The sequence below is a fragment of the Zootoca vivipara genome, chromosome 6, assembly GCF_963506605.1.
Source record: "Zootoca vivipara chromosome 6, rZooViv1.1, whole genome shotgun sequence".
In the NCBI taxonomy this organism is placed as follows: Eukaryota; Metazoa; Chordata; class Lepidosauria; order Squamata; family Lacertidae; genus Zootoca; species Zootoca vivipara.
This window is the reverse complement of record NC_083281.1, coordinates 77,403,402-77,414,737: the sequence shown is the minus strand read 5'-3', so window position 1 is coordinate 77,414,737 and position 11,336 is coordinate 77,403,402. Positions and strand designations below refer to the sequence as shown.

Sequence of the window (11,336 nt, the reverse complement as noted above, 5' to 3'; positions counted from 1 at the left end):
TATGTAGCATCAGGATTCGCTCCAAAGAGCTTGGGCCACACGGCAACCATGTAGTGATTCCTTCCGGTTCCCCGACATGTCCCTAGCTGTTAATTTCCACATCACATTTGAGCTTCCACATGACTAAGAAATATAGTGGGACGTAGTGCAAGTTTAGTACTCGTTTCCATGTTATTTGCAAATTATTTTCTTCTTCTTCTTGGAAGCAGATGCTCAGCTTACACCATATTCTGCTGCATTTCTGGAAGGGGCTTTTACGTTATGTGGAAGCACAAATATAATGTGGAAATTCACAGATAGGGAAATAGGGAAAATGGAATAAATCACCATGTGAATGCAGCCCAGGTGTGGAAAAGCTGTGTTGCGATCAATAGCATTTCCATGCTCTAGGGCACGAGTGTGTTTGCCTGTAGGGCTTCCTTTGCAAACAGCTGCGCTCAATGTACAAGCATCAGAGAGTGGATCTGAGGCAGAGTCACAATATCAGGGATGGGGCAAAGGTGTGGCTCCCTATTCCTGCTTCACCAGCAGCCATCTAAGCCACACAGGGGTAGGACTGCTGTTTTTTTGGGGGGGGGGGAGAAGCGGTCTTATCCCTTCCCTCTGAAGCCAGGATAGAGAAAAGGCTCGTGAGCAGCTGTTCCAAAGGCAGTTCGCTCTCTGAGACCGCCTGCTTCCGTGTCACACGCGGGAAGCCATGGCATACATCTTGCAAGTGACTATGGGCAAATGGTGTGTCAGGCGCTGAGGTCTCCTGCGGGGGGCAGCACCTGCATTGGAAAGAAGAATTGAAGTCACAATATTTAGAAATTGACGTGGCCCTCTCTAGTGCTCTTGGAGAGTGATGCATACACAGTGGCGTATCGTGGGTTGCCTCTGCCCGGGGCAAGGAAAATATTGCACCCCCTAAGAAAATTATTGCGCCCCCTAAGCGGCATTTCCATGTGGCACTGATGTCGCTACCGGATGGAGCTTCAGAGTAGCGGCGGGACATGTGCGTGCACCTCCTTGGTCTGGGGTGCCACCACCGCAGCAAGTTTCGCTGTCCACCCGCCTCCTCTGCTGGGGGGGGGGGCGCCACACAGCCAAGGCATGCAAGGACCCATCCTCTCCCAGCTCCTGCTTGGCATGCTGCTCAGGTGAGGCAGGCGGGCAAGACAGGGAGCACTTTTAGTTGGGGCAAAAGCTGCAGAGCGGTGCCCCTAATAATTATTGTGCTCAGAGCAATTGCCCCGGTAGCCCCACCACCATGCTATGCCACTGTGCATACATTAGCTTGTAGTCCTCACAAGTGCCCTGTTAGGGTAGACCAATGTTATCTTCTCCCATGCAGGGGGAGCACCATGACCAGGGTTTCCTGACATCACCTCCAAATTGTCACTGTTGGGTGGGAGGAATTCAACTAGGCCCATCCGCCCTAGGCAGCATGGCTAGTAGCTAGAAGGGTGGTTGGAACCTGTAGTCCAAGAACATCTGGAGAATGTATGGACATAAAGAAAGCTCTGCTGAATCAGGCCAAGGCCCATCTAGTCCAGCATCCTGTGGCCAACCAAATGCCCATTAAGGGAAGCCCCCAAGTGGGATCTGAGCACAACAGCAACCCTACCCACTTGTAGTTCCCGGCAACTGATATTCCAAAGCATAATGTCTCCAACAGTGGAGGTAGAACATAGTAATAATGGCTAGTAGCCATTGATAGCCTCCCTGAATGTGTCTAGTCCTCCTGGAAAGGTATCCAAGTTGGTGGCTCTCACTACCTCTTATTACGTATAGTAAGTTCCATAATTTAACCATGCATTGTGTGAAGAAGTACTTATACCTGTCCTGAGTCCTCCCACGTTTGGTTTTCTTGGATGGTCCCAGGTCCTAGCATTATAGGGGGGGGGGGGTTATCCATAGCATTATATGGGGGATATCCATAGCCAGTGATAACTACTACGGTCTTTCCTCTTACACTACCTTTGCTGCTGTCTCTGAGCTCTGAACTCTTTGTACTGACCTCCTGATGTGGCAGAAAGGCAGCAGGTCAACACAATGGCCGCCATGAAGCATCCCAAGGACCCCACCATTCCCAGCCAGCAAGACCATCCAAAGTCATAATGGACTCCCAAGAACACACTGTGCAAGACAAGATTGGTCCTCTCCAAATAGACGTCGACAGCATACCAGACAGAGCCCACCAGTCCGAGGACACCTGGTGGGCCAAGAAAACACAATTATCTCAAGAAAGGCAGAGGTGTTAGTCCATATGCTGGGCCACTACCCAAATCCCTCCATATATGTTCATATATGTGGCAAAATTGCTCCATATCAACTGGCCAGGGGTCGTGAACCATTTTGGGCCAGTGGGCATATTTGGGCCAGTCACAAAATGGCTGCCCTGAGGTGTGCAGCATAACACAAAATGGCTGCTGGCTGTAGGCATGGGGGCATAACACAAAATGGCTTCCACTGTGGGTCATGGCACAACACAGGATGGTTGTCTTATCTAAAGGAGCAGAAAAGGAAACCTGGATGGGAAACAGTGTGGTCGTGCCCTGGAATCAGGGGCAACACACCCCGTTGTGTAATTATGAGAGAGGTTGTACAGGAGACTCCACTTTCCACCTCAAGGCTTGCCTCGGTAGCTGTCCTGGTCGATAACAACAAAGCCAGACCCCAATGGAAAAAGGTGCTTACTTCCGATTCCCAGGACTAATCCTGACAAATACCGCATCTTCAGCTTAACCTGTGGCTCGTCCTTGAGAAACTTGATGCAGTCGAGGCCCAGCGCCAGCAAGACTAACGCGAATCCCGAGAGGATGTCAGCTGTGATCAGCAATGCTCGAGTCACCACAATCTTCACTGAGAAAGGAGAGCAAAAATACAAGGTAGTTGAAGGTCAGTCAGAGAAGCATCCCACTGGCCTGGCACTCCCTGGCTGACTCTGTTGGGAGGAACCTTGAAGGTCTGTTTAATACTGAGCCAGGTCATTTGTCCACCTAGACCATCAATGGCTACACCAGTGGGCAGTAGCTCTCCAGGATTTCTCGCAGCAGTCCCTCCCACTTCTCTACCCAGATTAAAATGGGACCTTCTGCATGCGTATCAGGAGCCCGACGTAAGCCTATCCAACCTTACTTTAAAGAGGACTCTCCACTGGTCAACCCTCATCTCTGCACTCCTGGAGGCCTGATCATCAGTTCCAGCCCTTTTAGCAATCTTAACATGCTCGGAAACACTTCCCAGCACTCCCAACAATTAGGGCGAACTGTAGAAGGGATAGGTCGCAATTGTGCAAAGACTGAGAAAGCTTGAATGCACCTGAAGATGCTTCAGCCCATTAGCTGTTGGAGACTTACAGGGGTGCTCTGCTAAAATGGAGTCGTACTGGTCGCAGGTCCTGATGCCGTCTTGCATGTTGGTGACACACTCCCTCCACAGTCCTCTGCATTTGTGGCTGACCTGCAAAGAACACCATTGGAAGGTGTTTTTTTGGGGGGGGGTTTGCTTGGGGTTTGCTTGGGGCTGAGACAGATAGAGAAAGGGACCTCCACATTTCCAGGCTATTGCTGTACCTTTAAGCTTACTGTTTTATCTCATTGTTTTTAGATTGAAACAGCTTAGGTTGCATCCTATTTACAACTTCCTCCACCTTCTCTATTGGACCTGAAGATGAGAGGACACCTTGGGTCTATCCTCTGAGAACAAAGGAGCAAGCATGGCTGCCTATGTATTGCCCAGATTAATTGGTTAGCATAGAACTAAAAGAATCTTCCCTATCCAAGTTATGTACTACCTATAATAAACTACTTTTCTTACTCCACAAGCATCTCTGCATGTTGGATTGCAATAGGTAAAGTCGACTCTGCAACTGGATTATCAGGCCATATACTACTCACTGAAGAAATGGAGGCAGTGAGAGATTTTACTTTCTTGGGTTCCATGATCACTGCAGATGGTGACAGCAGTCACGAAATTAAAAGACGCCTACTTCTTGGGAGAAAAGCAATGACAAACCTAGGTAAAGGTAAAGGTAAAGGGACCCCTGACCATTAGGTCCAGTCGTGACCGACTCTGGGGTTGCGCGCTCATCTCGCATTATTGGTCGAGGGAGCCGGCGTATAGCTTCCAGGTCATGTGGCCAGCATGACAAAGCCTCTTCTGGCAAACCAGAGCAGCACGTGGAAACGCCGTTTACCTTCCCGCTGTAGCGGTTCCTATTTATCTACTTGCATTTTGACGTGCTTTCGAACTGCTAGGTTGGCAGGAGCTGGGACCGAGCAACGGGAGCTCACCCCATCACAGGGATTCGAACCGCCGACCTTCTGATCAGCAAGCTCTAGGCTCTGTGGTTTAACCACAGCGCCACCTGGGTCCCTCCAGACACCTAGACAGCATCTTAAAAAGCAGAGACATCACCTTGCTGACAAAGGTCCGTATAGTTAAAGCTATGGTTGCCAGTAGTGATGTATGGAAGTGAGAGCTGGACCATAAAGAAGGCTGATCGCGGAAGAATTGATGCTTTTGAATTATGGTGCTGGAGAAGACTCTTGAGAGTCCCATGGACTGCAAGAAGATCAAACCTATCCATTCTGAAGGAAATCAGCCCTGAATGCTCACTGGAAGGACAGATCCTGAAGTTGAGACTCCAATACTTTGGCCACCTCATGAGAAGAGAAGACTCCCTGGAAAAGACCCTGATGCTGGGAAAGATTGAGGGCACAAGGAGAAGGGGACGACAGAGGCCAAGATGGTTGGACAGTGTTCTCGAAGCTACAACACAAAAAACAGTGACAATTTGTTGTTGACAAAGTACAGCTGGACATAGAAAGGGCCCCATTGCCTTTAGTAACTTAGGGCAGGCATCCCCAAACTGCGGCCCTCCAGATGTTTTGGCCTACAACTCCCATGATCCCTAGCTATCAGGACCCAGTGGTCAGGGATGATGGGAATTGTAGTCCAAAACATCTGGAGGGCCGAAGTTTCGGGATGCCTGGCTTAGGGCCTCATCAAAGCTAAATCCAGCCCTGCCAGGGAAAGCACTTCACAAGCAGAGAAGGGTGACTGCAACCTTTCTTATTATGGAGGGGCCCTAAGATCTGGAAAACAGGGAATGGTTGTGTATATAGGCACCAAGCTGGCTAACCCCAGTGTAGTAGAATAGGCTGAATCTCAGCTACCTGTTCCTGTTCCTCGCCCTCACCTCCAAACTGTCATCAGCATTAACCATCCAGCAGTCGGTCCATGTGGCCGCGACCAGGAAGAGGGTCGAAATGAGAGCGACGCAGAAGGATGTCAGTTGCAAAGCCACCGCCATTGGGAGAACCACGAAGGGCTAGGAGGAGACACAGGTAAGGCTCTGGGTACCTCTCCACCCTCACCCCGTGCGAAATTGCCACGGCTTCCCCCCAAATTGCAGCAACCTCTGAGCTTTGCCCCCAACAAGGGATTCCAGCTTGTCCCCTGTTTGCTTTGGGTGGGGAGACGGTTGTCGTTTGAAGGGAAAAAACTTACAGAAGGAAGACACACAAACATTGCAGGAGGTTGGACTAGATGCCCCTTTGAGCCCCTTCCAATGCTATAATTCTATAATTCCATGAAATGCACCTGTGCTCAGAGTCCATATATATATATATATATATATATATATATATATATATATATATATATATATGCACTCTGCTCCCAAGAGGCTACCGGAATCATTTTGTTTCTTTCTTTCATGCTGATTTCTTTGACCAATGGCTTGAGGAAAATCGAGTTAGGCAAGCATGAAAAGACTTCCACCCTTACAAAAATAAAAATAAATAAAAATATAAGGGTGAGGGGGTTGCACAAGAATGCCAATTCCAAGCACCTGAATTGTCCTCTGTGCTGATAGCTTTCCACATAAAAAAAGGTTCCCCAAGGAATAAGGTAAGCTAGAAAATAAAAATAAGAACGACATACTAAGACCTAGGCTGGGAAGAAGCACCAAGAACAAAACTCAAGGGCCCTGGCTTCTTTGGTCCACACTGGAATTTGGGTGGGGTTTCTTTTTAAAAGCTCAGTGCTCTCTACACTGACTGGCAGCATTTATCCAGATCTTGCCCAGCCATACCTGGACATGCCAGGAATTGAACCTGGGACTTTCTGCATGCAAGTCAGATGCTCTGCCTCTGAGCTATGAATGATTTTAAGTTTTCGCCTGCACAGCCTGGCCGTGTTTGGGGGGGAAAGGAAGGAAAGTGACTGACTAAACTTGGGGCACCAGGGGAAGGAAGGGACCTGGTCATGTGTTGACGAAAACAATGACAAAGGATGTCCCGAGATTCTCTGTGCTTTGCAGGAGGGATCCTAGCGCATGCCATAATTGTAGGCTTGTGCAATTAAAACGGATTGAAGCGCTCTGTCACCCTATTGGAACAAATCCACTTTTGAAAAATAAATAAAAGGGAATCGGACTTCTATGGGGGAAGGCAGCAAAAAGTCCTGCAAGCACGCCGGAACAAATTGCTCATTGACTGCTCATTGTTGTATAACAGCGCCGCAAACAAATCACAACATACATTCAGTCAAGACTGAACTAAAGCCCCATCTGCACTGCAGTATCATATCACTTTCAACAGTGATGGCTTTCCCCCAAGAAATCCCGAGAACTGTACTTTGTTAAGGGCGCAGAGAGTTGTTAGGAGACCCCTATTCCTCCCACAGAGCTAAAACTCCCAGAGTGGTTTAACAATCGATTCCTCTTCCTAGGGAACTCTGGGATCTGTTAGCTCTGTGAAGGGAATAGAAATTCTCTGCGTTTTGATTCACAGATTGTTTCAGAGAAAGTGACTTTGTTAGGTTTTCCTTTAAATGCGAACTTAATCCGATTTCTCCGCCGTTTCTAGAAAAAGCCTCCCATCTTTCCAGAAAGAAAACAAGACTGCAAGAATCCCTACAACAGGTTAGTATTATTTTCCTCCTGCCCCCGTCCTGTTGGAGGTGGAAACATGAGACTGTAGGGAAGGGCCTTAACTCAGTGACACTCTCTCACAGACCACAACGCCCTCCCAAGGAAGATCACAACATTAGGAGTTTACCTTTAAGTCGGGTGCACAAGAGCCTCTGCTTCTGTCATCCTTGCGAAGGAGATCCCGCAGAACGTCTGAAGAGAAGTCAGAAATTCAGGTTACGGCAAGTCTTTTCCAGGAGTTTTAAAACGACAACAAGGTGACATGAGTTTGGACCACCAAACCCAGGAACCGTCACCTGGCAGTACAGGGGGCAGAATCAAACCCCACCTGCCAGCCCTGCCACTGGCCTGTTTAGTAGCAATCAAAACTGTCTCTGGATCAGACTCCTTCAAAAAATAAAAATAAAATCCAAGCCGTGTCAGCTGTGCTTTGGGCTTAAACAGCGTGATGGGCTTCCTGGCAATTAAAATGGCTATGGGTCAGAAAGCATAAACAGGTATTGGCATCTTTGGGAGCTTGGCAGGCGATACCGACACGCAGCGGTGTGCCCTCCCTCCAGAACTAAATCCATCACTTCTTCACTGAGGATCAAGACTACATCAATTATTTCCGGAATTAGAGGTTCCAGTCAACCTCTCCAAAAGAAAGGCTGGGAGGCTTTCCTGCGGGATCCTTGGGTTCCTGGTAGAGGGTTTGTTCAGAGGTCAAGAATGCAATGGCTGGTTTTGCTAAATCGGATCAAGATCCATCTTAGTCTTGTATTCTGTTGCCAACGGTGGCCAGCAGGATGGGGGGGGGTAGCTGGTGCCCATTGGGCAGAAGGGAGGGAGTCCAACAGTAGGTGGCGCTAGAGCCAATGACAGGCAAAGCCAAGCAATGCTAGCTTTCTGCCCATTCTCTTCACTGCTGAGTTCTACAAGGGGTGACCCTGAGACTAAAGAGGGAGAGAGGGGGGGGAGAGGGAGAGGGAGAGGGAGAGAGAGAGAGAGAGAAGATTATCTTAGTTGGTAGAGCAGGCAACTGTGGGTTCGAGATTCCTGCATTGCAGGGGGGTTGGACAATTGATGCAAATGGCCCCTTCCAAATCTACATTTCTATGACTTTTGATTAAGACCGCAGCTTTGATGCAGAAAAGGCCAAAAACCTCTCCCTCTCTTCCTGTTTCCCAAGTCTGCAGCTGGAATTGTCACATGTGCTTGTTCCCAGTGCCTGCAAAGTGTGGGTGTCTCCTCTTGATGCTGAGCATTAAGATAACAGGTTGGAGCTGCCATTGTTGCCATGAACAGTTAAATCATTCTCACAGCGGCTTCATTTGCCTTGAGCATCAGACAAGAGGCTGCTTGCTGGGCCCTTCCAAACAGAAGTGTCTGTTAAAGCGGAAGAAAGAGCTTCTGTGTTTTGGTATGAAGCATTCTGGAGCTCTGCCAGACAGATCAAAATCTTGAGGCCAGTTCAGGAGGGCCACGTAGATTGCTTTGTTGCCTGGGCTTCCAAAAGGGTTCATAGAAGATCATTTATTGGACTTTTCAACCAGGTCCACCCTCCCCATCCTGTTATCTGGACCAAGGATGGATAAGTCCAAAATCTTCTGCAAGATGAGCTTTGATTCTCAAAGACAGCGCAGTGCACATCAGCTATTAGGGGACGTAAATCTTGGGCTGGGAAGTCTGGCCTGACTCAAATCTGATTTTTCTTTTCATTGCCATGAACTTACTAGGCAAAGGTTGGCAGGTCACCATTTTCTCAGCCCTGACTTCTTTTGTTTGTGACACGGGAAGTAAGAACACTTGTAAGTTTGTGAACTGTTACGTCCTTTGCCCGATAGGTTTAAAACACATGGCTTCCCACAAAGATCGCTGGAAATGGTTGCTTATTATATGCGCTGGCTGCTTTGTGTGGGAGAAATGACAGTTCTCAGGTGTCTTCCGGGGAATACATGCCAATTACATGTATGGTGTGCTTGCAGCAGAGTTCACTTTGGGTATCCTTTGGAGAAGAGCATGCTGTCATTTTTAATATATGTAATACTGGCTTATTTACAAATATATACATGCCACAGGTGGAAGTGCGATTTTCAGAGTCCTGGACCAGGGGGTCAGTGTCTGCCATGTATTTGTTGTTTTGCATGCCACTTTCAGCTTTCTTGGGCTCCTTGATCACTGCAGATGGTGACAGCAGTCACGAAATTAAAAGACGCCTGCTTCTTGGGAGGAAAGCAGTGACAAACCTAGACAGCATCTTAAAAAGCAGAGACATCACCTTGCCAACAAAGGTCCGTATAGTTAAAGCTATGGTTTTCCCAGTAGTGATGTATGGAAGTGAGAGCTGGACCATGAAGAAGGCTGATCGATGAAGAATTGATGCTTTTGAATTATGGAGCTGGAGGAGACTCTTGAGAGTCCCATGGACTGCAAGAAGATCAAACCTCTCCATTCTGAAGGAAACCAGCCCCGAGTGCTCACTGGAAGGACAGATCCTGAAGCTGAGGCTCCAATACTTTGGCCACCTCATGAGAAGAGAAGACTCCCTGGAAAAGACCCTGATGTTGGGAAAGATTGAGGGCACAAGGAGAAGGGGACGACAGAGGCCGAGATGGTTGGACAGTGTTCTTGAAGCTACGAACATGAGTCTGACCAAACTGCGGGAGGCAGTGCAAGACAGGAGTGCCTGGCGTGCTATGGTCCATGGGGTCATGAAGAGTCGGACATGACTAAACAACTAAACAACAAATGCCATTTTCAGAGGGGAAATGGCAAAGAATGCAGATCATTCTAGCCTTCCATTTGAAAGGCTGTCTGGTCCAAGCCTGGTTTAAAGACAGAGAAGCATAAGAAAGGAGATAAGCTAGTTCAGTGGTTTGCAACCAGTGTGCTGTGGCACCCTGGGGTGCCTTGAATAATTGTCAGGGGTGCTGCAGGCAACACTGGACTCTGCCCCTCTTTTCTTCCCTCCCTTCTCTGATGCCCTCGCTTGTCTTCCTCCCAAAGGCTTGCACAGCTGTTTGTTGCAGCAGCCCTGGCTACAAGCTCCCCAGCCAAATGGTGCCTCTAGGGCTGACCAGGGGGTGCTTCCCAGGTCCCTGTGGGCAGTGGGAGGAGGCACCTCTCTTTGGGGCAGGGAGGGCAGCTCAGAGACCAGCGGGTGGCAGCAGCGGCTGCCTGGAGGACTCCCAAGGAGAGGGGAGAGGAGGCAGAGGGAACACTCCACAAGGGAGGATGTTCAAAAAAGGGTGAGGGGCTGCCAGCTCTGCAGGCAAGGGGTGATGTAACTGGGCTCCTGACCCCCACAGGGGTGCCGCAGAAGGAATGTAGTTGGTCAAGGGAGCCGTGGACTCAAAAAGGTTGAAAACCTCTGAGCTTGGTAGACTGCAGTCTTCAGCTGTAATATCCAACAGCAACCTGCTCCACTACTGGATCGACACCCCTGCTTAGATGGCTTAAAGAAGAACTGAGCCCAAACCAGTTTCAGGCTGGCTTGACACCCGAGCACACACTGTTTTCGGCAGCTCGTGATATCTTTGGGCCCAGCTGTTTTTTGCAGAGGCTTCTGAAGCTGCCCAGAACTTCTGAAAGCAGCCCCAATTAGCCCACATTAGGCACAAAAGCCGCAGGGGAGAAGATTACCTCTCCTTTGCCCCCAACCCTTTCCATGGCACCCTGCGTGTGCAGACGGATTAGGTTAATTAGCGTTTCCTGCATTCATCAGTCCAAAAAATGGGAGGAGGGCGGGGGGAGAAGAATGAACGATTTGGCTCAGAGTGGCTAGTTAGTTACAGGCGGCAGCAAAGCTGAGGCTCCCCAGTAGCAACTGGATGACTAGCAAATGGTGGTGGTGGTGGTGGTGGTGGTTTCCATCAGAAGCCAGGCAAGGCAGGATGCTGGCACACCAGACACAACACCATGGGGTCAAGAGGGCCAAGGGTGGTGTGGGAAAACCAGGAGTTAATTTTGCCACCAGGGATCTGCAGCTACGGCCTTGGGTTTGCTGACTTTGTTGGTCTTCCCCAATATGGGTTACCCCCATAAGCTATAGGGAAGGGCTGCTGCACGGTGGCCAAAGCATCCAGTTTGCACGCAGAAGCTCCTAAATCCAGTCCCTGGCATTTCCAGACCGGGCTAGGAAAGGGCCACTGTCCAGAACCCTGTTTTGCCACTGTTGGCTAAGCTAGATGCATGGGTGATCTGACTCAATGTAAAGCCACTCCTGTGTTTATATGGCTGTGTATGCACCCCCCCCCCCCGGTTCCAAAGAATCCTGGGAATTGCGGTACATTAAGGGTGCTGGGAATTGTAGTTTTCTGAGGTGCCAGCTGCAATTCCCAGGTTCTTGGGTGGTGTCCATGCTAAAGTACATTCAAAGCACCATCCTCTCCTGAATGAATTTTGGTCGCTGTAGTTCAACCCTCACAGGGTT

General features: G+C 49.2%; 1 protein-coding gene across 1 annotated transcript; it reads right to left on the bottom strand.

The window, feature by feature from the left end:
* Positions 1-681: 681 nt before the first annotated feature.
* On the bottom strand, positions 682-5,299 carry LOC118086821 (claudin-16-like). The gene is made up of 5 exons (XM_035118817.1): positions 5,186-5,299; positions 3,342-3,444; positions 2,680-2,844; positions 2,000-2,194; positions 682-770 (listed from the first exon to the last, which is right to left on the bottom strand). Exons 1-5 carry the CDS (start codon positions 5,297-5,299, stop codon positions 682-684), a joined length of 666 nt encoding a protein of 221 aa, XP_034974708.1.
* Positions 5,300-11,336: the final 6,037 nt, after the last annotated feature.